Source organism: Schistocerca nitens, chromosome 5, assembly GCF_023898315.1.
Source record: "Schistocerca nitens isolate TAMUIC-IGC-003100 chromosome 5, iqSchNite1.1, whole genome shotgun sequence".
In the NCBI taxonomy this organism is placed as follows: domain Eukaryota; kingdom Metazoa; phylum Arthropoda; class Insecta; order Orthoptera; family Acrididae; genus Schistocerca; species Schistocerca nitens.
The window spans coordinates 371,901,254-371,928,145 of record NC_064618.1 but is presented as its reverse complement, the minus strand read 5'-3'; the positions used below and the strand labels follow the sequence as shown (position 1 = coordinate 371,928,145).

Below are 26,892 nucleotides of genomic sequence, written 5' to 3'. Positions count from 1 at the left end.
CCATCGTACCGTACTTCTGAGATCATTGGTCAAAGCTGACATGTTGTATCTGATTCTTCATGAATCTCCTAAAACAACATTAATCGTAGCTTGGGTTTACACTGCGAAGAGACACCCTGGAAGTAATATAAAAAAGGATAAAGAAAACGATTTTTATTCTAAATCACATCAGAACCTATATGAAACTAATTTCTACTCAAAACAGAAAGATTTCAGTTCTCAGTGTTGTAATGTTTAAAATACATCTTTGCTCTTTATGGCTAAAATAGTTAGAGCATTTTTATGTAATTTCATGGAAACATAGAGGGTATTAATTTCATTTGCATAGGAATTGCTAGATTTTATTAAGTTAAAATATTGGCTTTGATGAACATTATTAGGCTTCAGATCACTCATTTATGGAGATATTTATCTTTCTCAGTCCCAACGTTCAATCAAATAACCGATGCACTATACATAGAGTGTTTGTTCTTAGGCCATACATGCATCTAATAGCTTTTTCTGCCAAATAGTCACTCATCTATCTTCAGTAGATTCACTCAACAGCTTTATTACATAATTTATGTGTATTTGGAAAAAGGTGTAGCAAGCAAGGAGTAGCTGTTTGGCACTAACATGGGTTTTTAATTTCTTGTTTAAGTATTAGGTCATTGTTCACTAATAAATTAAGGAATTCTGAAGTCAAATACACCATTATGAGCAGATACAGGCAGTTGAAGATGCCTATTCGTTGGTTGACATTGTCATTCTGTCAGTTTGCATTCCTTCGTGATAAGTTGTTTGATATTTCAGTATTCGTCAGTGGCTGTTTTCAGATGATAAGTTAATAGACGGAATTTTGAAAGGGAATTTTGCAGTGTAATTTGAGTTCAACAATGTTTTTTATTTCTTGATTAACACTGACCAAAGTCAAGAAAGACAATGGATAGCCTACATCTGGCTGCTTTGTGCGTTTTCTTGAAGTCTTCTGGTGTTGTGTCAGTGCCTTTGCATTCCACAATCTAACATTTTTATCACACTCTGAATAAGAATGGCCATGGTCGTAGAATGTAAGGTTTATCTTCTTCAGGTCTTCAATTTGATTGAGAGTCACATTATAAATGAAGGGGAGACACTGAAGTTTGTATTTTGACCACCAACAGAACCACAAATATACAGTATGTCCCAGCAGAAATGGTCAATATTCAGCGATATGACAGGAACGATCAATCGAAGCAAAAAAATCTACTAAACGTGGCTCTAAAATGCATAGCTAAATAGCTATGAGTACTTCTTCATCTTCATTACTGTGGAACAGATGTTCCTACTGCAAGCTCTTTGCTTTTCATATTTTGGTAGAGATGGTATGGACCAAAGCAAGGTAAAATTGTCTACTAAAGGTGGGCTCTAATGTGCTTACCTCAAGCAGTAAAAACACCTGTTCATCTTCGCTGTGTGAAACACATCTCTTCTACTAGCAACTGCTTATAGCTCTTGGCATGCATTGTAAATTGTATGTTTGCGAGTGTCTTGTTTCGAATCATCTTTCCCACAATATATCTGAATATTGGCCATTCCTCTTGCAACACCCTGTATAATCCTCTTCAGTGTCCTCATCCAAGACGTAAGTTACGAAGTGAAAAAGGAATTTTGCGATGCATTCAGGATAAACATAAATAAAGGATTCGATTGCTGTAAGAACGTGGATATTGAACGAAGTTGCCACTTAAAGGAAATGTAATTGGTTGCTATATTTGGGAGGCATACTTTTTTTGCAAAGTTTATGCCTAATTTCACTTTCTTTTTGTTTTTACTTAGCTCCAATTTACTGTAGGCGAGAGATTACATCAGAATTCAGTTTGCTGTGCTGTGCTGGACGAGTCATCACTGACTTGCCTGTTTTTTCTTCCTCTGAAAAAATTGACGTAACCCAGTTGTTTTCCCTTACAGCAAAACTACTTTGAATGCTACTCTGGACACGCTTGTTTCTTTCTTTTTTTCTTTGTAGGTTTTAGCTGTCAACAGATGCATATAATTAGTCTTAATCTATCTGATACAATAACTCAACTTGTAAAAATGCGAGTTATCTGTTTTTTTTTCGCCGACGCTTCATATTAATTGTTTGATACGTGGAGTTCAGTTTCATATCCAGTATTTGAGACAGGAATTGAGTTCTGGTTTACCACAGCCGAGTCTGTTGTGAACAGTGTCTGCTGTCGCGTCACAGATATGTGTTAAGCAAAGTCCTTGACTTAGGCTCGCCAGTTGGAGCCAGTGTATTGCATAATTTGCAGCGAGTTTATTTCTTAACCGCTCCCTCCATGTTGAGTTACACAAACGTATGGGGAGTGTAGGTAGTCATGTCTATTGAGACGAGGTCGAACTCAGCTCTCTTTAAAAGAGCTGAACAATTGAAACGTTGGGAAGAATCAGAAACGAACCGTGTGCCTGGAACACCAAACAGGAAGAAAAAGAAGATACAATTTTCTGCGGGATGTGTGTTTTTAGCTGCGTGTGCTGCCGGAGACAAGGAAGAGGTTCTCCGTTTGCTACAGAAAGGGGCAGACATAGATACAGCGAACGTAGATGGGCTGACGGCGCTACATCAGGTAACAGACGCGCTCTCGCCATTTGGTGGAATTTCAAAATGTCATGCCTATTAGTGATTGTGAGCCAGATCATAATGAATTGACTGTTATTGAAGTGGGTCGTTTCAAAATGGCTGACACAATCTACAGCTGTCCTACTAAAACAACTTTCTATGAATACTATGATTTGTATTCTCCAAGGGTTCGAATCCGTGTGAAATTACATTCTGCAGATATAGAACAGTGAGCTAATTGTGTTGTCCTCAAGGTGGCAACACTACTTGTGGTTCAATGTTTACATTAGGTTAGCGTTGCTTGAGGTACACACATTTCTTGTGACAGCAAGATTTTACTAGTATTAGAAAATATCAGTGCGTGTCTCGGCGACTAGTACTTTTCTTGTTTGTTTACATACATGAATTGTTTTATTCTGAGAGACATTTCTACCTCTTGGTATCGTAGTGTCAGTCAGCAGATATCTACACCATAAGAGTGTATGCATAAATTTATTTAGTCATACAGGCATCTTGACAGCTGAGTTACGTTGTCGTGATGCCAAGGACTATTTACCATTTCATGAAGGACCTGTAATTTATTTGTAAACATTTGTCACCTATCAGTAGTTGCTGGATACAGATTGGTTAGTATAGTTTACAGATGAATGGATATCATGTTGGACTGTGTAACAAACGTGAACGGGTCATCTCAGTGTTCAAAGGTTTACAAATTGCTACATTGTGTTCAGTTTCTCGTTTTTGCGTGTGCATCATAATTAACAGCCCTTGCAATTTCACTTTGTGCCTGTTTCGTGTGCTCAGTGCTTCTACGATGTTGCTGCAGCCATGTAATTTGCGGCAGATAGGTCCCTACATCATTAACATAATCCACTTGAACTAATTGAATTGACACTGCTTTAAGTGTGTTAATTGCAAATGAATAAATATTGTGATCTTATGGTTTTGTGTGTGTGTGTGTGTGTGTGGGTGGGTGGGTGCGTGCGTGCGTGCGTGTGTGCGCACCCTTCTGAAGCAGAACCATATATGTATGCATGACGTTTGGATGCACATTTAGATGGTAATTAGTCAGAGTACTTTGTTGTTGGTTTGTAGGTCCATTTGTTTGCCTGTCAGCTTTAATTTGTTAAAATGTAGAGTGTGCATTAGCAATTATGCTGCTTGAGACGTGGTTGTGGTTTTTGAATTGGCCCTGTTTCAGGCAGAACAATAATTTCTATGCTATGTTGGCCTGTTAGTCAACTAATAATAAGTCTTCATTGAATCATTGTCATCAGTCTTAGTACAGTGACTGATATACTTTTATGTGTGTCAGAAAGTCTTTGTCAGCTTCATTGAGGAAAGGAATGTTTATACAAATGGAAAGGATATTCCTTTCTTGCCTGCACAAGTGCAGTGCTTGCATTATTATGGGATTCCTTCTTGGCAGTATCACAAATGGAAAATGAGAAAACTGTGGGTCTAAATGTATTTCTGTGAGTGCAGCCATTTGTGCACTTTTGCTTTTTCATTTTATGTGGCTTTCCTCGAAATGGAATTATTTTGGAGAAAGTATTCATCAACAGCTTTTATCAGATATTATGTTGGCACAGTGGCAGTTGTTGTAAAGGCACTGAAAACTGCTTTAACTATTTCTGTTGAGAAAAGGGAGTTATTGTGGTCAGCCAGTCCACTTCATTATTCATACCGGGAGAAACAATTTAGAGTTTGATAACATTCCATTATTTGCTGCTGGCCATATGACAGTTTTAGCGTTGTAAGTGACTGATGCTATGTGCATTTGTTGCTGGCAACAGTATGTGAACAATTGCACAGACATCTTGTGCGGTGTTGAGCTTGGTGCTTCTGCGACTCTTGATACCTCTGAAAGCAGTACAGGCGATGTGCACAGGTAGTACTTATTTACGTTGAGAAAATTGTGCTATTAAGAAACGTAGCCTAGACATTGAAACTTGTGGTGGTCAAGGACAGTAATTTTGATGCCATTAATAGTAAATTACCAGTGAAGTTTCAGAGAAGACAGCTATGGAACAGTGAGGTGTTTGTCTAGCATTACCAGATATCACAAAGTGGGCTGTTGTAACACTAATGAGGTATGCATAATGCAGTTGAAACTACTTATGGCAGGTGAGAAGCTAAAGCAGAGTGAAGTAACTATCGTGTCATTGTTTCCTGTAGAAGGCTCTGCATGTAGTTAAATAGTGATATTTGTATAAATAGAAAATTATAATCCTTACTGAGAGCTTGAATTCCGTAAAGAAATTTAGAGTTCCGCTGCTGCTTTCCTGCTCCAATCTCTTTCTCTGTCTGGGTAGGGTATTCAGTTCCAAGGAATTTCTGAGAATTGAATAAGTTTTTTCCATACAGTTAATCCTGTTGTGTGGAGTACTTAACCATAACTTCTACTATTGAGTGTCCAATAAAGTTTCCATACTCATTAAACATATGTTCTTGAAAATGGGGGTGAGTAAACTTTTCCCAGATTTTGTTGATAGATTCTTGTTTTTATAAACTGCTTGATGAATGGAGCCACAATCATAGTGGACTGTTGACATGTTCTTGACCCTTTTACCAAGACTGCTGGAGCTACTTTTATGTTGGCTGTCAAATCTGAAATAATTACTGCTGCGTATGATTATACACCCACATCCATGCTCCATAAGCCACTGTATGGTGGTGGGGGATACCCTGTACCACCAAAAGTAATTTCCTTTTCTGTTCCACTAGCAGATGGAGCTGAGGAAAAGGATTGCCTTTATGCCTCTGTATGAGCTGTAGTTTGCCATATATTATTTTTGTGGTCCTTATGCAAAATGTATGTTGGTGGCAGTAGTATCATTCTACAGTCAGCTTAAAATGAAATGTTAGTGTATAGCTGTCTTCAAACATATGTAGTCAGTTTGTGTATGAAAAGGACAGACTGTCAGTATTTGCAGTTTCTTTGTCCAAGGAACATTTTACAATGTTTTAGGGTCCATCAGCTTAATACAAGGAAAATCTATGTCATATGTACAGACCTATGAATATGCACACGTGTGCAGTGAGGAGAGGACAGTACAGACAGTTCAGATGTGATCTGAGTTTTGAAACCATCCTAGCAGTTGCCTGAAAAACATGGCACACTTAAATTGGTGTATGAGGCTCCTGAATCTGAGGCAGGTGTCTTAACAAATGCATTCCTTTGGTCGATTATAAGTTATGTACAATGCACTTACATTTGTATGTACCGGAAGTAAGTTACCTTTTCAAAATAAAAAAAAATAATTATGCATCATTTATTCAGTCTTAACGCTACACACAGCCAAATACATTTGCTGCTGACTAAGAACAGGAACCATGCTCCCACACCCCTAATACCCGGTATGTTCCCGTCTGCCTATAGAAAAGCCAGGATACGTCGCTTCATGATGAGTGAGCTGTCGATCTAATAGTGCTGAAACTTTGATATTATGCACTAGCATTCACCTTTATATATTGTTCATCCCTACTCAGAATTCTCAAAATAAACTTTAACTGTTACTTCACTGGTATCTCTTTGCACACAATGTAGTAGCATTTGATGACAGTATTAGTGTACCACCTATGGAGTCGTCTGGTACAAGAACCAGGAAGTAACAATATATGGTGATACAAAATAGAACAGTAATGAAAGTTTAGTTGTATATAATTTAGTGTGCTTCAGTTCATCTGTAGGATGTTGGGGGACTGTAGTTTCTTTACAAAAGAGATTGCTTATGAGGCTCTTATGCCAGTAATAGTGAATTACTGCTTAAATACACGGGATTTATGTTAGGTGTGAGTGATGGAGTTGGGGGGATGGGGGACATCCAACATACAAAAAATGGCAACATGAGTTATTGTGTGTGCATTAGCCCTGAGAAGTTGATTGTGATACAAATGCTGAGAAATATCAACTGCCAACATTATGGAATAAACACCATTGAACATCTGGAAGCACACTGTTAGGGTATCAGATGTCTTGATAAAGTGCTTCTCAATGAATTCCAGGAATCACTTTTAGGACCAAATTGCAAATATTCGTCAATTCCACATGCACTGGGGTATAAAAAGTTGTACTGTCCACAACCCATCTAAGAACAGAGTAGGGCGAAACTGTTTTACAATGCACAATAAGAAAGTGTCCATTTGGCACACTTTTTATCACAATAAAAAAGTGCCAAATGGCGCGCGCCCCTGTTGAAAGAACTGTTGTTTCCAATTGTTAAACTTTTGACTAATGTGCAAATGCTGCCAATTCGTAACTATGAATACCGTTTTTGAGATTTAGTATTGGAGTATGGACTACACGTCTTTCCTCGAACTCTTCTTTCATGCTTCTACTATCAGGCTGGGGCTGCTTCACAGTAAAACGTCATTGTAGAATAAATACGTCGCGCAGCTGTTCGTATGTCCGTATCAAACGGACGCCCGAACTCGTCGAGTTAATGTGTCTATTAATTGACTGTCTAGTAATGGTAGTCTCTTTAGTAAACTTTCAAAAATCGAATGTACCGAAGCAATAATTACAGCACCTGTTCACTGGTTGACATCTCGTGTATCGTATCATTGTTACGTAAATGGTACCGCCTAGAATGTAAAACAGAAAAGACGAGGGCAGATCGCGTGCCACGGGAGGGTGGGGCCATCTGGCGCTAGCTCGATCATAAATAAGACGTTCTTCGCCGTGATGACCGCGCCGAGTTATAAATAGCCAGCCCGGCGCCTGGCTGTGGTACGGTCGCGTCGGCACGCCGAGCGTCGCTGACCTGCTCGAGACGACCATTGCGTCGGTGGCGCACACGTGCCTGGTGGCCAGAGTTAGGAAGTGCTCGACACCGTACCCACAATCTCAGCTCCGGGGGGAAGAGGGAGTCGGGGGCCGGCTGCGGCGCCCATATTCGTTTCCCGATGAGTGGTCACGACAAACGGTTCTGGATAGACTTGCTACTGGTCACTTTGTGGCGGGACAGGACTCTAGTTCTGTTTCTTCCGGTCATTTCTGTTGTGGGGGAAGTCAGGTGGGTGAGGAGTTGCCAATCGTGGCTTAACTTTCAATTAACAACAGCTCGCTCTGAACATAAGTAAGTGTAACGTATTGTGCATCTACAGGGTGATTATAATTAAACTTTCGAACTGCTGTAGAAATAACACCACTGGTCAGAATGACGTCAAATTGCAATGGAATATTATCGGAGAAGGGGAAAACGTATGGCAGAAGAAAATGAAATAGTTACAAAATGTAGCAATAAAGGCCGCAGTAAGCATCATAATTTAATAGGGGTCGACTACAAATGACAAATGAATCGTACTACAATGCCTAAAGTGTTTGTTTGACGTTAAACAAACTGTATTACTCAGTGTGCATAGGTGTACAGGTATGATACTGTTAGTTATGTAAGCCCATCCACCATGGCAAGGTCATATCACACCGGATAGGAAAAATCGGTTTTTGTCCTGATGCCAAGAACCGCATATAAAGCATTAGTCAAAATAAAATCGGATTATTAATTTCCATGTGACTGGCACAACCATTTTGTGCAACAAATTTAAATCGAGAAACAGAATGTTCAACAACTGATTGAAGTGTTCCACTGTCACGTTCAGAATGTGTTGCACAAGGCGTGCCTTTAATGCAGCTAAGTTTGCAATCGGAACACTGAACATAACACCTTTCAGATAGCTCCACAGCCAGAAGTCACATGGCCCCCTGCAGGTCCGGGGTTAGAATAGGCCTGAGGTTAGAGGCAACTAAGAGGTGTCTCACACTTTTCGGCCCTACAAGTTCAGGTCCCATTTTATGGTTTGAGCTGCCAAATTCTATAGAAGTGTGGACCATATGGGGAAGGATGCCTTATGTGGTGCACGAGTTACCTATAATGCCCTTAGATTTAATCTCCTGAACCTCATGTCATGGCTTTGCATCTCCATCTGCAATTCAACTATTTGGGTGAGGACTTTCTGGGGCATGTCATCTTCTCCTGTTGTCTTATGTCCTCTTTCGCCCCGCTGACAATATTGGATTTCTCTGCGCCCAGTATCCAGCACAGCAGCCAGTCGGTTGTGGTGGGGCTGTCGTGTACCCATTTGGTGGTAGACACCCTGAAAACACACAGATCGCACTGCTGATGCCTGAGCTGTAAACTCCCCACGTATGACAAGGAGTAGATGTCTATCTTCGTGGGACATCAGGACTCCTGGCAACGACCATCATGCCAGGTGGCCTTTCGTGTGGCTAGGTGGTGCCCGTGGGGAGAGGCCCTGATTGGAGTGGGTGGTATCAGGGCAGATGACTCGTAATGAAGCAGGCTAAGCCATCTCTTGGTGGTGACCGTACGGCACCAGCAGTCTCTTAAGAAGGGCAAGATCGAGTACAGTGTGGACAGAAATGACCCTAAATCAGTTCCCTCCCTCACTACATTGTGGAAGGAACGTAGGGCTACAGAAAGAAGAGATCCATATTTGCCTCAGTATTTAGTCTGTAGCTGAAAGAAAGGGGACTCCTTTCTACCTACAAAGCCTCAATATTTTGTTGAACATCTTGAGGATTAGTTTGGGGAAGTGACATTGCTGTCCGTGATTAGAAGTGGTGCAGTCTTGATTCAGGCAGTACCCCCAGCCCAATTTCGGACGTTACTCGCTTTTGACTGATTAGGTGATATTCCTGTTTCCGTCACTCCCCATAAAAGCCTCAACATGGTCCAGGCGATTATCTTCCATCGCGACCTCCTCTTGCAGTCTGACGACGAACTCCGTGCCAATCTAGAACAGTGGGTATTCATTTCATCTGGCGCGTTTACAGGGGACCCAAAGACAACAGGGTTGCTACTGGTGCCTTCATCTTGGCCTTTGAGGGTGATTCATTGCCTGAAAAGGCCAAGGTGATGGTTTACCACTGTGACATTAAACCATATGTCCCTCCCCCTAGGCAGTGCTTAAAGTGCTCGAAATTCAGGCACATCTTCCTTTTGCACTTCCAGCACCACATGTTGAGACTGCGGACGTCCACTGCATAGAGATATTCCATGTGCGCCTCCTCCCGCGTGTATCAACTGTGGAGAGCAGCACTCTCCCTGCTTGCCACACTGCACTGTATTCAAAAAGGAGCGGAAAGTCATGGAGTACAAGACCCTGGCCCGGTTGACTTACCAAGAGGCTAAACATAAATTTGAACGATTACATCCTATTTGGTTGACGTCCACATATGCTGCAGCTGCATTACCATCGTTGTCACATGCACCAGTTGTACACACTCTATGCCGTGAGCAGTGGGCCCTCCGGATCTCGAGAATACATCCGCCCCCTTGGAGGTAGGAGGAAAATATCCATCCGTTGCTCCCGAAGTACCTAATTTGAGAGCAACCCCCCCCCCCCCCCCCAAATGCAGTGGACCTCCCACCAGCTGGAGAGGCAACCATCTCTGAGCTCCTCTTGTGTGGAAGGGGACTCTTGGGACCCTCTCTTCCAAGGTATCTACTAATGCCACTGCGGACACTCGCCAGTGGACCCCCTGCGGGTCCGGGGTAAGAATAGGCCCGAGGTATTCCTGCCTGTCGTAAGAGGCGACTAAAATGAGTTTCAACTGTTTCGGCCTCGTAGTAGTAGGTTCCCCTTGGGGTTTGACCTCCGTTTTTCAAAATTCTACAGAAGTACGAGCCTTTTGGGGAAGGGCGCCTTATGTGGTGTATCACTGGCCCTCAGTGCACTAAGACCTTGGCACTCAGCATTGTAACGGCGTTGTAACCACACCCACTATTCCTCAAATTGGGCCTAAACGCCTGATGGGTTGCACAAGTTACGCCCATAGTGCGTCCCCATCTGCACCTACGATCATGATGGACCTTCCATGGCACCCGACATCCAGCACGGTAGCCAGCCCGTTGTGGTGGGGTCGTCATGTACCCTCTAGGTTGTAGGTCCCTGACAACACAGGGATCGTACTGCCGATACCTGAGCTGCACCCTCCCCACGTCGGCCAAGGAGTAGATGCCCGTCTCCTTGGGGCATCGGGACTCCCGGCAACGGTCATCCTGCCAGGTGGCCCTTGCTGAGGCTGGGTGGCGCCCGTGGGGAGAGCCCCTGGTCGGAGTGGGTGGTATCGGGGCGGACGTTTCGCCGATGAAACATCAACATGTATCAGGTCGCTCTGCGGCCGAGTCTTTTAAAAAGAAAGGTACTGTCTCTGGTTCTGGTTCTCCTGCCCTTTCCACCTTGGACACTCCCTGGGAGGAAGGACAGGCCTGCCGGCTTGGGGCGAAGTACTTTCCCCGCTATTTAGTCTGTTCTCGGACCGATGGGGGGACGTTCGCCACATCCAAGCCCATGTTCTTCGTCCAGCACATCGAGGACATCTTCGGGGAAATCGAGGCTCTCAGTAAACTGCGTTCGGGGTCCGTTCTTATAAAGAACGCCTTCGCCACACAGTCGGCGGCGCTCCAGGCGTGCGCCCGGGTTCCCGGGTTCGATTCCCGGCGGGGTCAGGGATTTTCTCTGCCTCGTGATGGCTGGGTGTTGTGTGCTGTCCTTAGGTTAGTTAGGTTTAAGTAGTTCTAAGTTCTAGGGGAATTATGACCACAGCAGTTGAGTCCCATAGTGCTCAGAGCTCCAGGCGTGCGACTGACTAGGAGACACCCCAGTGTCTATTGTCCTGCATCTGGCACTGAATAGGACGCAGGGGGTTATTTTTCATCGGGACCTCCTGCTGCAATCTGATGAGGAGCTCAGGGCCAACATGGAGTGCCGAGGCGTGCATTTCGTTCGGCGAGTTCAGCGCGGCCCCAAAGACCGTCGCATCGACACCGGAGCCTTTATCCTCGCCTTCGAGGGGGACGTTCTCCCGGAGAAGGTAAAGGTGATGTGCTACCAGTGCGACGTGCGACCTTAAGGCCCACCTCCTATGCGCTGCTTTCGGTGTTTGCGCTTTGGGCACATGTCGTCACGATGTGAGGCTGAGCCCCTTTGTGGCGATTGCGGACGTCCTCTTCGTGAGGAACATACATGCACCCCACCACCTTGCTGCGTCAATTGTCCTGGCATCCACTCGCCTAGATCTTTACTGCCCCGCGTATCAGAAGGAGAAGAAGATTCAAGAATTAAAAACTTTGGATCGTCTCTCTTATTCTGAGGCCAGGAAGAAGTATGACCGCCTCCATCCTGTAACATTGACAACTCCGTTTGCCTCAGTCGTGTCCACTCCTTCCACAGTATCCTCACCCCTCTCCTGTCCCCCCCCCCCCCTACCATCCGGGGTCTATGCCTCCACCTCCCAAATCCCTCCCTTGCAAATCCCCCTCCCTCGCGGCCCCTGCCCCCTCTGCCCCGGGTGCCACCCTTCCTCCTCCTCCCCCTCCGCCGCCTGAGAAGCGATCCTCTTCTCAGGCGTCCATCGGTGAGATGTTGCGGACCCCGGCTTCCGAGGTCCGGCGTTCCAACACGGACCCCGCACATGAGGGCCTTCTTCGGGTCCAGCCCACCATCCCCGTGCCTCATTGGACTTCCAAGAAGGCCTCCAAGAAGAAATCTTTATCCCCTTCTCCACCCCGGCGCGTTTCGTCTGACGCTCCATCCGTGAGTCGCTGCTCCCGGCCGTCCTCAGTTTCGCTGGGACGCTCTGTTGCCAGGTGCTCAGCTGGCCTCTCGTCAGCGAATGATGCTGCCCCTCCTACGCAACCCGGGAAAGCGGCCGCCGCTGGCGACGACTCGATGGAACAGGATCCGCCTCCCGCCGGATGTAGCGTTGTTCCCTCGACACCTGGCCCTCTGCGGCCGTCGAGGTGACCAGCTCTTCACCTGTTTCGTTCCCCCTCTTTTCTGACTAGCGATGGCTTTGTTACATTGGAACACAAGAGGAATTACAACTGCTCCTCCGCCTGCACTGTCTGCTCGTCCTTGGTCTCCAGGAAACCAAGTTGGGCCCAACTGACCGTATTGCTTTTACCCACTATACCTCGGAGCAGTCTGACCTCCCCCCTGTGGACGGTATTCCAGCTCATGGTGGGGTCATGTTGCTCGTTCGGGACGATGTCTATTACCATCCCATCCCATTGACCACCCCACTCCAAGTAATAGCTGTCCGTATTACTCTTTCTGCCTTTACTTTTTCCGTTTATACCGTCTACACTCCATCGTCATCCGCAGTTAGTCGGGCTGACATGATGCACCTGATTGTTCAGCTTCCTCCGCCGTTTTTATTGTTTGGCGACTTCAATGCCCATCATCCCCTTTGGGGCTCTCCTGCATCCTGTCAGAGAGGCTCCCTCTTGGCGGATGTCTTCAACCATCTCAATCTTGTCTGCCTCAATACTGGCGCCCCGACTTTCCTCTCGGACTCTACTCATACCTACTCCCACTTGGACCTCTCGATCTGTTCTACCACTCTTGCCCGTCGGTTCGAGTGGTATGTCCTTTCTGACACCTATTAGAGCGACCACTTCCCCTGTGTCGTTGGTCTCCTGCACCACATCCCATCTCCATGTCCTTCGAGCTGGAACATATCGAAAGCTTACTGGGGACTTTACTCCTCCCTGGCGACCTTTCCGGACCACGATTTTCTCAGTTGTGACAGTCAGGTCGAATACCTCACGGCTGTTATCATCAATGCTGCCGAACGTTCCATTCCTCGTACTACCTCTTCTTCACGTCGCGTTTCCGTCCCATGGTGGAATGAGGCTTGTCGAGACGCTATCCGTGCTCGGCGACGTGCTTTACGCACTTTCGCCGCCATCCTACGTCAAAGACAGCAAAAAAAGCTTGTTGGGCCTCTTTCACCAGCTCCTTTAACAGTTTTACTCCCTCTTCTGTCATCTGGGGTGGCCTGCGCCGGCTGTCGGGCATTAAGGCCCATTCCTTGGTACCTGGCCTGACTTCAGGTGATGAGGTCCTTGTTGATCCTGTGGATATCTCAAACGCCTTCGGCCGCCTTTTTGCGGAGGTTTCAAGCTCCACCCATTACCACCATGCCTTCCTTCCCAGGAAAGAGGCAGAAGAGGCTCGGCGACCTTCCTTCCACTCGCTGAATCTGGAAAATTATAATGCCCACTTTACTATGCGGGAACTCGAACGTGCACTTGCACTGTCCCGGTCCTCTGCTCCGGTGCCAGATGCCATTCACGTTCAGATGCTGGCACACCTTTCTCCGGCAGGCAAAAGCTTCCTTCTTCGTACCTACAATCGCGTCTGGACCGAAGGTCAAGTCCCCATGCGTTGGCGTGACGCCGTCGTTGTTCCTATACCCAAACCCGGGAAGGATAGACGCCTTCCTTCTAGTTACCGCCCCATTTCTCTTACAAGCTGTGTCTGTAAGGTGATGGAGCGCATGGTTAACGCTCGGTTAGTTTGGATTCTTGAATCTCGACAGCTACTTACCAATGTTCAATGCGGCTTTCGTCGCCGCCTCTCCGCTGTTGACCACCTTGTGACCTTGTCGACATTCATCATGAACAACTTTTTGCGAAAGTGCCAAACGGTCGCCGTGTTCTTAGATTTGGAGAAGGCTTATGATACCTGTTGGAGAGGAGGTATCCTCCGCACTATGCACAGGTGGGGTCTACGCGGTCACCTGCCCCTTTTTATTGATTCCTTTTTAACAGATCGACAGTTTAGGGTATGTGTGGGTTCCGTATTGTCCGACGTCTTCCTCCAGGAGAACGGAGTGCCTCAGGGCTCCGTCTTGAGCGTAGCCCTTTTTGCCATAGCGATCAATCCAATTATGGATTGCATTCCACCTAATGTCTCAGGCTCTCTTTTTGTCGATGACTTCGCGATCTACTGCAGTGCCCAGCGAACATGCCTCCTGGAGCGCTGCCTTCAGCGTTGTCTAGACAGCCTATACTCATGGAGTGTGGCAAATGGCTTCCGGTTCTCTGAATAGAAGACGGTTTGCATCAACTTTTGGCGATATAAAGCGTTCCTTCCGCCATCCTTACATCTCGGTCCCGTTGTTCTCCCATTCGTGGAAACAACTAAGTTTCTAGGTCTCACACTGGACAGGAAACTTTGTTGGTCCCCGCACGTCTCTTATTTGGCTGCCCGTTGTACATGTTCCCTTAATGTCCTCAGAGTTCTTAGTGGTTCATCTTGGGGAGCGGATCGCACTGTCTTGCTTCGCTTGTATCGGTCCATAGTCCGATCAAAGCTGGATTATGGGAGCCTCATCTGCTCGGCCATCCCTCTTACGCTGTCTCAACTCCATCCACCATAGGGGGTTACGTCTTGCAACCGGAGCTTTCTACACTAGTCCTGTTGAGAGTCTTTATGCTGAAGCTGCCGAATTACCATTGACCTACCGGCGCGACGCACTGCTTTGTTGGTATGCCTGCCGGCAGTTGTCAATGCCCGACCACCCCTCTTATCAGTCCTTCTTCGCCGATTCTCTCGACCGTCAGTATGGGTTGTATGTGTCTGCCCTGCTGCCCCCGGAGTCCGCTTTCGTCGCCTGCTTCGACAATTGGATTTTGCCCTCCCTACCACCTTCAGAGAGGGTGAGAGCCCGACACCACCTTGGCTCCAGGCTCTGGTTCATGTTTATCTCGATCTCAGCTCGCTCCCGAAGGAGGGTACTCCGGCTGCAGTGTATTGCTCACAGTTTGTCGAACTTCGTGCGCGACTTGCCAGTCACACGTTTGTTTACACTGATGGCTCCAAAAATGACGATGGTGTCGGCTGTGCCTTTGTCGTCGGAGCCGTCACCTTTAAATACCGGCTCCTAGACTAGTGTTCCAGCTTTACGGCCGAGCTTTTTGCTCTCCATCAGGCCGTTCAGTATGCCCGCTGCCACCGCCATTCATCGTATGTACTCTGCTCTGAGTCACTCAGTGCTCTTCAGAGCCTTGGAGCTCCATATCCGGTCCATCCCTTGGTGCAACGGATCCAGCAGTCCCTCCATTCTTTCGCTGAGGGTGGCTCTCCTGTCAGCTTTCTGTGGGTTCCCGGCCATGTAGGAGTGCCTGGGAATGAGGCTGCTGATGCTGCAGCCAAGGCTGCAGTCCTCCTGCCTTGGCCAGCCTCTCATTGTGTCCTGTCATCTGACGTTAGTGGGGTTGTTTGTAAGAGGCTTGTGTCCTTGTTGTGGGATACTTGGTCCTCACTTCAAGGAAACAAGCTCCGGGCAATAAAACCGTTCCCAACAGCTTGGACAACCTCCTCCCGACCATCTTGGCGAGAAGAGGTCCTCCTGACCAGGTTGCGGATTGGGCATTGCCGGTTTAGCCACCGCTACCTGCTCTCCGGTGACCCAGCCCCGCAGTGCCCTTGTGGTCATGCATTAACAGTGCGCCATGTTTTATTGTCGTGTCCCCGTTTTAGTCAATCTCGTGTTGTCCTGTCTCTGCCATCTACTTTACAGGATATTTTAGCGGATGACGCTCGAGCAGCTGCTCGTGTTCTTCGTTTCATTATTTTGACTGGATTGTCCAAAGACATCTAACTCTTTCACTTATTTTATCTGCATCTTTGTAATAACTTTCTGGTCCCCCCCCTCCCCCCTTTGAGTTTTACTAGTTTTACTAGATTCTATGTGCTCTAACAATTGTGACTGGGCGCTAATGACCTCAGTAGTTGAGCGCCCTTAAACCCCAAACAAAAAAAAAACAAAAAAAAAAAAAAAACTCGCCAGTGGCTAAAGGAGCCAAAAGCCGCTGGGCGAATAGCTTCACGGTCTTCCTCCGTGCCTGAAGCCACTTCAGAGAAGTCCTCCCAGCAAGCACCTAAAGAGAAGCGAGAGGGCAAGCAAACAAGGAGGTCTGCTAAGAAAAACGACCCTCTGGTGGCCCCAACACCACCACACTCTACCATTTCTGCACCTGAGGATGAGGTGGAGATCTTGGTGTCCCCTGAGGACCTGGATCTCACTGATGGCTCATCCACAATAGGAATGGATACAAATACTCAGTGGCAGCAGGTGACCCTGAGGTGTAACCTGCCTCATTCTGAGCTTCATGTCTTCCCAGCCTCACGATAACATCCTCCAGTGGAATTGCTGCTGTTTTTTTCCACCACCTGGCTGAGCTACAGCAATGTTGAGCTTTACATATGCTTTCTGCATTGATCCCGGCAATGTAGAGATCCCTGCCCTCCACGGATATAGGGGATATTACAAGAACTGTAGCGACTATAATAGAGTGTCAGGTGGTTTGTGTCTGTCTTGAACTCAGTATGCAGTGAACATGTGCCCCTTCAAACCCCTCTTGAAGCTGTGGCTGTCAGGATAAGGATGATGCAACGTAGATCTTCCTCCAGATGGTGCAGTACCCCTGAACGCATTGGCTGCACTGATCAGCTCCCTAAACCTTTCCTACTTTTGGGAGATTTTAACGCCCGTAACTCCTTGTGGGGTGGCACTGTGCTCACTTGCCGAGGTAGAGATGTCGAAACTTTCCTGTCTTAACTCGACCTCTGCCTCTTTAATACTGGGGTCCCCACATATTTCATTGTGCCTCATGGCACTTACTCGGCCATTGATTTATCCCTCTGCAGCCCAGGACTTCTCCCATCTGTCCACTGGAGAGCCTACGATGACTTGTGTGGTAGTGACCACTTTCCCATCTTCCTGTCACTCCCCCATCGCCATTCCCATTGACGTCTACCAAGATGGGCTTTAAACAAGGCAGAGTGGGAAGCTTCCATCTGTGCTGTCACTGTTGAATCTCCGCCACATGATACCATTGATGTGGTAGTTGAGCGGGTCACTAGAACGACCGTTTGTGCGGCGGAAAACACGATCCCCTGTTCTTTAGGGTGCCCCCAGCGAAAGTCAGTACCTTGGTGGTCGCCGGAAATCGCCGAGGCCATTAAAGAGCGTCGGCGAGCTCTACAGCGACATAATTGGCACCCTTCCCTTGAATACGTAATAGCTTTGAAATGGCTCCATGCCCGCGTTCATCAGCTTATAAAAAGACGGAAACAGGAGAGGTACGTCTCAACCATTGGGTGCCATATGTCACCTTCCCTGGTCTGGACAAAGATCAGACATGTTTGTGGGTACCAGACCCCGACAGGTGTCACTGGCATTTACATTAATGGTGTGTTATCTACCGACGCAAACGCAATTGCCGAACACTTTGCTGAGCTCTATGCTCGAGCCTCCACGTCGGAGAATTATCCCCCAGCATTTTGCACCCTCAAACGGCGGATGGAAAGGAAAGCTTTCTCGTATGAACGTCACAGTGAACCCTATAATGCTCCGTTTACAGAGTGGGAGCTCATTAATGCCCTTGTATATTGGCCCGACACAGCTCCTAGGCCAGATCGGATCCACAGTCAGATGATCAAACATCTCTCCTCCGATTACAAGCGACATCTCCTCGTCATCTTCAACCGGTTCTGGTGCGATGGCGTCGTTCCATCGTAGTGGCGAAAGAGCACCATCATTCCAGTGCTCAAGCCTGGCAAATACCCACTTGACGTGGATAGCTATCGGCTCATCGGCCTCACCATTGATCTTCGTAAGCTGTTAAAACGTACGGTAAGTCGGCGGTTGTGTTGGGTCCTGGAATCACGTGGCCTACTGGTTCCATGCGAGGGCAGTTTCCGGCAGGGTTGCTCTACCTCTGCTAATCTAGTTTCGCTCGAGTCTGCCATCCGAACAGCCTTTTCCAGACGCCAACACCTGGCTACCGTCTTTTTTGATTTACAGAAAGCTTAAGACATGACCTGGCGACATCATATCCTTGCCACATTATGTGAGTGGGGTCTCCGGGGCCTGCTCGTGATTTTTATCCAAAATTTCCTATTGCTCCGTACTTCCCGTGTCCAAGTTGGTGCCTCCCATAGCTCTTCCTGCTTCCCCCCACCCCCTCATATCCAGGAGAAAGGGGTCCTGCAGGGCTCTGTATTGAGTGCATCTCTATTTTTAGTGGCCATTAACGGTCTAGTAGTAGCTGCTGTCTGTCTCACCTTCTCTGTATGAAGACGACTTCTGCATTTCGTACTGCTACTCCAGTATTGGTGTTGCTGAGCGTCGCCTTATACAGGAAGCCATCCACAAGGCGCTGTCATGGGCTCTAGTCCACGGCTTACAGTTTTCAGCTGCGAAGTCGTGTCATGCAATTCTGTTGGCGTCCTACCGTTCATCTGCAACTAGAACTTTACGTTAATGACGATCCACTCACTATAGTGGAGACATATCGATTCTTAGGACTGGTTTTCGACGCCCGATTGACGTGGCTTCCTCATCTTTGTCAGCTGAAGCGGAAGTGCTGGCAGCACCTCAATGCCCTCTGCTGCCTTAGCAACACCAACAGGAGTGCAGATTGCTCTACGCTGCTGCAGCTCTACAGAGCGGTTGTTCAATCCCGCCGTGACTATGGGAGTCTGGTTTATGGTTCGGCGGCACCCTCAGAGTTGGGTTTACGCGACCCAGTGCACCACTGTGGCGCTCGACTGGCAACGGGAGCTTTTAGGACGAGTCCGGTGACCGACGTCCTGGTGAAGGCCGGAGTCCCTCCATTGAAGGTAAGGCGTGTACAACTGCTCGGCAGTTATGTTGCACACATTCGTAGTTTTCCTGAGCATCCGAATTACAGCCTCCTTTTCCCACCCACGGCAGTTGATCTCCCGCGTTGGAGGCCCAGGTCAGGGCTTAAGATTGCGGTTCGCGTCCAATCTCTTCTGTCTGAAGTGGAGTTCTTGCCTTTACCACCTATACTCGAGGTCCATTCACGTACACCTCCATTGTGTACACCTAGGCCGAAGCTTTGCCTGGACCTTTCAGATGGTCCTAAGGACTCGGTTAACGCCGTGGCTCTCTGCTGTCACTTCCTCTCGATTCTTGGCATGTACCGGGACCATGAAGTGGTTCTCCTTGCCAAATGGCTGCAGTGTTTTCGTGCAGAGCTGGCGGCCATATTCGTGCTCTTGAGCACATCCACTCATGCCGTGGCGAGTCATTTCTCCTGTTTACTGACTCCTTGAGCAGCCTACAAGCTATCGACCAGTGCTACCGCCGCCATCCTTTGGTAGCCACCATCCAGGAGTCCATCTACGCCCTGGCACAGTCCAGTCGTTCGGTGGTGTTTGTGTGGACCCCAGGCCACGTTGGAACCCCCGGAAATGAACTTGACGACAGGCTGGCCAAACAGGCTACACGGAAACCGCTTCTGGAGATCGGCATCCCCGTAATTGATCTGTGATCATTAATACGCCGCAAGATTTTTCATCTTTAGGAGACGTTATGGCATAATCTCAGTACGCACAACAAACTACGTGCCATTAAGTAGACTATGAATTTACGCAAGTCCGCCATGCGGGCATCTCGCAGGGACTGTGGGGTTCTCTGCCGGCTCCGCATTCGCCATACGTGGCTAACACATGGCTACCTCCTCTGTCGCGAGGACCCACCTCGGCGGCACTGTGGCTCACATATGACTGTCGTCCACATCTTGCTGGACTGCCAACTTTACGTCCATCTGCGGCTGCCTTTAAACCTTCCCAACACCCTACCTTCGGTGTTGGGCAACAATGCCTCAACAGCATATTTAGTTTTACGTTTTATTCGTGAGGGTTTTTTTATCGTACCATCTAAGGGTGGGCATTTAGCCTTCTCTCAGAGTCCGCCACCCTCCCTCCATTTTAACTCTGTCGCGCTTTCTTTACATTTGTTTGTCTTGGTGGTCGTCTTTTCCCCTACATGTGTTCATCTCGCCTTGTCTTCGTGGGGTGGACATTTTAATGTGTTGCAGAGTGGTTGGCTCATCCCCTTTTATTATTGTGATCAGCCAGCCCAGACCATCTGCTCTATGGTTTTAATACATTCTTCTACTTTTCCTTGTGTTGTATGTTTCCCCGTTTTTTGTGCGTTCCATTCATATTATTGTTAGGTGTGGTTCCCCATTTCTTTTCCCCCTTTTACTTTCTCAAACGTAATTTGGGTGTTATGGTACATTGAGCCTTGCTTGCGTCAGGAAGAAGGGATTGATGATGACCCTGTAGTTTGGTCTCTTTATACCCCGAACAAACCAACCAACCAGAAGTCACGGATTAATATCAGGTGATTGGGACGGCCAGTCTGTAGGGAAATGGCGACTGATAATTGCAGCATTTCCTAAATGGCGCATCAGCAGCTGCTTAACTGGATTTGCAGTGTGCGGTGGTGCGCCCTCTTGCATAAAAATGATTCCATCTACGCTGTTGGAGAGCTGAAATGACGTGGTTGCCCAAAAGGCCCTCATAGCGCATACCAATGACTGTACACATAACAGGACCGGAAACATGTCGCTTCGAAAAAATATGGCCATATTATAAATGACTCCGTAAATTCGCACCACACACTGACTTTTTGAGGATGTAGTGGTACTGGTTGGTCTGCGTGTGGACTTTGCGTTGACCATATTCGACCATTCTGTGTATTGACATATCCTGTCAGATGGAAGTGGGCTTCATCTGTCCACAAAATCTTCAACGGTCGATCATTGTCCACTTCCATGCGAGCAAGAAATTTTAAATCAAAGGTCTCTTTTGCTGGCAGGTCAACAGGAAGCAACTCGTGCACCTGGGTGATTTTGAATGGATAGCAAAGAAGGATGTTTCGTAAGATTTTACGCACCGTGCTCACGGGTATGTCCAGTGTTCGGGCAATTCTCCGTGCACTACACGTTTGCACACCACCACTCTGCTCCTCCTGCATTGCTGTGGCCACTGCTTCCACTGACGTCGAATCAATTTGTTTCCTCCCTCTACCAGGTTGCGCACCAAAAGAACCCCTCTTTTAGAATTTCCGAATCAATTTCTCCAGACCTACGGCAGTCATCGGACCAACGCCTTTTTTCAAACCCTTCAGTGTCCGAAACGTTTGCAGAGCGATAGTGCATTGAGAGACAGCCAACGCGAACATCGCAGACGCGAAAGGCGGCAAAGCTTTGTACCCGGCGTGTATATACCAATTTCAATAGGTCGTGCGCATGGCAGGTGTTTTCATTTACATATTCTGACACATACAGTGCCATCTATAGTTTTCACACCTTTTTTCCTTCTGCCATACGTTTTCGCCCTTCTCCGATAAGATTCCGTTGCTATTCGGCGTCATTCTGACTAGTGGTGTTATTTCAACAGAGTTTTGAAAGTTTAACTTTAATTGTAATCACCCTGTATATGCGAAGAAATCCACTACTGTTCCTTTACATTGTTTACATGTAATCGCGAGAAACAATAACTATCGTAAAATATCTAGGAGTAACGATTTGGAGCGACGTAAACAAAAAGATTCATTGGGAGAATCGGAAGTAGTTGTTCCACGTAAGAAGTGGCTTACAAAACACTTGGTCGACAGATTTCTTTCTATTACCCACGAGTCTTGGAACCTTTATCGGGTGGGGTAATTGGGGGGGGGGGGGCGAGAGAGAGAGAAGGGGGGAAGGAACCAAGATCCAGTGAAGAACGGCAGCTTCATCGTAGAATGCTTTAGCTTGCGCGAGAGCGAAAAGTAGATGTTCATCAAATTTCAGTGGCAGACGCAACGTGAGAGGCGTTCTACAGGGTAGCGCCAAAGTCACTGGTCAGTTTTTTAAAAGAAAACAAAAGTAACAGAAAGACCTAGTACAGTAGGAAGTTTTAACCCGTTAAGTTATTACCAAATAGTGATCATTACGTCTTGTCAAGATGGTATATGATGCAATCACAAGCAAAACAAACTCAATAATCAAACTAGTGAATTGTTGAATTGTTGAAAGCGTGATCTGTGAGACGTGTTTACAGGTGAAGGTTTCGAATTGTCACGATGTTAACGAAAGAAGAAATGATTTTCGCATTAAAAGCATTTTATAATGACGGTGTTACTGCAGTTAATGAATAGGGAAGACAGTTTAGATCAAAACCCCCATTTAGACAAACACTGTACGACATACGAGATAGATTTGAAGAACGTGTAGTTGTTATGGATGCACCAAGATCCGGCCGCCCAACAACAGTCATAGCTGACGAATTAAATCTTTTGTTTAAATCAGTGTCCAGTGACCTTTGTGCCACGCTGTACATCACGGAGAAGTTTACTGCTACAATCCCGAGAGGTTACGCTCCGGGCCGATTCGGCCGACATTCTAGTTCCTCCCATGAACGATTCGCGAAATGACCACAAAAGGAGATTGGAGCTGATACAGATGTGTAGCAACATTCTTTCTTCCGAAGTGCCATTGACGTTTAGAACAGAGTAGAGGGGTTAAAGACAGTTGTATCCGAGGTACCGTTCGCCACATACCGTAAGGTGGCTTTGAGAGTGTAGATCACTTAAGGGTTGTGTTTAAAAGTTCGGCTGCCTAGAAGAAAGGCCGATGATTGTGTATACAGCTACAAACTAGGGGACCGTCAGCACTGGTCGCAAATTTTTGGGCATGGCACTAGTCAATTAGATAATGAACATTACGGAGCCATTAGTTTTTAACTTTAATTCCGCCACACGTGGAAAATAGTTGTCATCGAATTGGTATAAAGTAGAGATTCCTTCATATTTAACCAGATGTAATGACTCAGTGGTAAAGTACCAGACGAAAAGTCCAAAGGTCTGAGGTTCGATACCCTGTTAATCCTAGAAATTTTATGTCTCGAACCACGTCGTTCACCTCTGGCAATGTTTGTTAATGTGAAAAATGTCGAGTTGCATCATGGATCGGTATCTAAGTTAAAATTTAGGCCCCCACCAGTGACTGCCTGGCTCAGTCACTTCAGAGCAGGCAAACGCGTGCAACCTTCTACTGGACCATGCCTACTAAAGCTTCATGGTGTTCAAAACAATCTTCGGATAGATGACAGCTTTACTTTAAGCGACAACAAATACCCCGGTAAGAGAGGAAGGAGAAAGGTTCCAGGCCTGTCAGTGATGCCTGTTTCTTGTGTCAGGAATGGACCTAATTTTTCGACGCAGCAGCCATTTAGGTCAATGAACTTTGTCCAGTATCTGTTCAATGAGTAGAGCCAACCTGCCGTAACCTCTCCGTGACCTCAGAATGCGTTCCAGTGTCTTTTTTTGTTTTGACATGGGAATAAATAAAAGTAAAGTCGATGTCCTAGCAGTGTACACCTCATATCCCTCCTTTTTCCGTTGACCATATGAAACACAAACAACACTACTTTAAGAAACGGTATGCACGAAATTGTTACTTTGGTAAGATGACGGTTACTTACGTACTGCGTGATGGCATGTACCAACAGAACTAAATTTCCTTGACTTGTTTGTCATTTGTTTGCCAGATCCATACATTTTTTCTCCTTCTCGTATCAACGACGCGCCTAAGAATGTCGGTTCACCTCTTAACACACAAAAAAATGCATTTCATCGTGGTATGGAAGCTGGTGGTATTTGGTAAGGTGTGATGAGCGCTAAACGACCGTATAGTGTTATTGCGATTTAAAAGTTTCTTTCCTAAACTCCAGCTGGCATTCGGAAGCATTAATGGGTCGGATATTATTGATATTCGTCTAATTTTGAGGTCTTTGATATCAAGTGGAACAACCATTAAACTCCTCAAAAACTGGAATGTCGTTATAATTACGTGGTAGGGACTGTTCATTTTTTGGGACGACCATTTCTATTGAGGTGTTCTTTACATATACACGGCAAGCACTTGAATTGGAAGAGAATGGGAGTATTAAAGGGCCTTGGCATTTCCTAATGAACGATCCCAGCATTCGCCACGTGAATTATGGGAACTGCGCGAAATATAATTCTGGTTGACTGAACGGGAATTTGAGTGCTCCTCCTTTAGAGTGAGTGGTCAGTGGTTCTAAACGTAGCACCACACTGTTATGTGGTGGTGAACGGGTAAGCACCACAGTGTTATATTTCGATAGTAAATGGTATATTGTACAACTCTCATTGTGCCTTTTGTGTCAACGTTAAATGCTGCTGGTTTACATACGAATGTCTCTCCCTTGTAGCTCCGTCAGTTAAAAAAACTCGAGATTGGATTGATAAAAAAATAGAGAACATTTTAAGACTGGTTTGAATGCCTCAGGTGTTTTTTTAGTCTTCACCCACTTGAATAAAACGCACAGAACGTTTCTACAATCATGTGCAAATGTTAGAAAAATCGCGGCAGGTGTCCACGCGTCTTTTTTTATTCTGTAGTCAAACTGTGCGTGACGAACTTTGCACGCACTTGTCCCTTCTTCAAAACATCCTGAAGAATATCTTGAACACTTGATTTAGAGATGTTACTCCATTGCGATTTGTGACACAACGTCCACTACTTGCAGCTGACTGGCCGAATGCACATTTCTGTTTACAGTTGTTAGTTCAAGCTACCACCGTGGTTGCTGCGCTGATGTCGCTTACGCGCCATTAATCCATAAAAGGCTAGTACTTTGGTAAGGCGGATGGTGTATAACGGCCGCTACCGGGGTACGTGCGTCCTTTAGTGCAGGCGTCGATCAGCCATTCTCTATGATAGCATATACTCAGAAGAATACACGTGACGCGCCATGGAATAGGACTTACAAGGCAAATTCATTTGTTATACTGTCTAATCGCAGTTGTTCTGTTCCCGCAACAATTATAACGAACGATGTCCTTGGCCCAAGATTTCCCCCCTAATGTTGCTCTATGGACTGTCACAGAGACCCTCAGTGTCCATGTCGTGGGAAGCGGCATGAACACGTTCAGTAGCCTTACGGTCTCCGACAGTATTCCTTCTCCGCTATCTGCCTTGTAACACGAGGCGGGAGAAATAAAACTTTCGCCATTTACTCGGTAATTAAGTGCTTATAATTCGTCTTAAGTTGTAAGAAGATTCTTATTTATGGTAATTGGGGCGTACGTCGGATTTTTCCCAGAACAGTGAGCGCGGCATTGACAAATCTGTGTTTTGGTCCAGTGATTTTTTTGTCATTAGAGTTGTAATGCATCTAGCCAACAGGATCTTCGTAAGTGGGCGAAGCTTACCTAAGTTCATGGTAAGAGCGACGTGATAAAAGTTCACTGTTACGGGTGACGACGACGAGTAACCCGGATAAAGACAGAGAGATTACTCTAATTGTCGTAGTAACTGTAAGTTGTAACACATCTCGGGAATGCACTTTTGTTTGCAGAAAAGGAAGTCGTTTGACACAAATATCGATTTGCGCGAAGAAGTTTCTGGACTTGATAGCAGTCCAAAACCTGTTAGACTCAGGTGGAAACAATGCAGTCTAAACAACTTCTTAGCAAGCGATGTTTTTTCCTTGAGAAAGACCGTACTGAGCGAGACAATATTTTCCGTTGAATTACATAAGACGCAAGTTAAGCTACATAATCCAATGTAGCGAGTACCACGTGTTTTCTTTGGAGAAAAGAAAGGAACGTACGAAATTTTGTGAAAGACAGTCTACGATAATGTAAAGCAGGAATATAACGCCTAGAAATATCAAGTTTTTGTTGAAAAAGAATTCTTTTCCGTAAACTGCCGTAGCGAAAGTAAATACTTCAGCTCGCGCTGCGTGGCTCATGTGAATATCTGCAGAGTTGCTTGTGAGGATTCTGAAAGCCTGATGTAAGTCTAAGGCGGTAACTTCTTTAGATTTAGTCATGGTTCACCATTATTCCGAAAGAATACCACTGAAGCTTCCACCATTGGTTTTTTTCCTTTTTTTTCCCTATATTGCGCCAGACGTACAAATGTCACGTTGAAATGGGGGACAGGACGGTTGCGCTTTGTAGGTTTTAACGCAGTTCATCTCGAGAAATCTGTGCCTCGTGTGTGAAATCCGGAAAAGTGATCCTGAGGGTGAACGCAAATAACAGTGCTATTCGAGGATGGAATTCCACACATTTTGTTTCTTTAGCGTGTCATGAACTTCTGAGGATCACATTAGATTCATAATGTTAGAACACACAACAAGGAATGGTGGAGGATAGCTGCAGATTTTGTCACTGTTCTGAAATGTGTGTTGACTAGTCGTGTACATATTGGTTTAAGATTTACTGAAAATCTGTTAGATTGACCATCTATTTGAGGTCGTTGCAGGGATAAAAAGGAAAAACATATGTTACGGAATTACGGAACTGTATGCTGTAATATACTAAACACAGAAAATGATGATTTTTATCAGACGGTAGGTGGACATAGGCGATGTGTTAAGTTGCATGTAAATGAAATTGACGACTTATATGTTGCGGAGTGGGCCGATCTGACATTATATTGGTTGTTGCAATGCGGTTAGCTGGGACGAATATAACTCAGATTGCCAGTTTGATAGGTACACATATTGACATACAAGAAGTATTTATACATGTTTCCTTTGCAAGCAATACGTAGAAATCAGTGACTCCATCGATCTTAACGTTGCCAGGAGTCTTGTGGAAGTGGTTTGCCGTGACGTTCTTCTGCTTTGTAATGAGTTAGCTGTGTTTTGTG

At 46.1% G+C, this 26,892-nt stretch overlaps 1 protein-coding gene across 6 annotated transcripts in view; it reads left to right on the top strand.

Moving 5' to 3' along the window:
• Positions 1-2,302: 2,302 nt before the first annotated feature.
• LOC126260807 (protein phosphatase 1 regulatory subunit 12A) overlaps positions 2,303-26,892 on the top strand; it is a 350,453-nt gene continuing 325,863 nt past the window's right edge. For all 6 annotated transcript variants that reach the window (XM_049958170.1, XM_049958169.1, XM_049958171.1 and 3 more), the window contains exon 1: positions 2,303-2,588. In XM_049958170.1, coding sequence (XP_049814127.1) covers positions 2,340-2,588 — 249 coding nt within the window. In that variant the 5' untranslated portion in view covers positions 2,303-2,339. The remainder of the gene's footprint in view (positions 2,589-26,892) is intronic.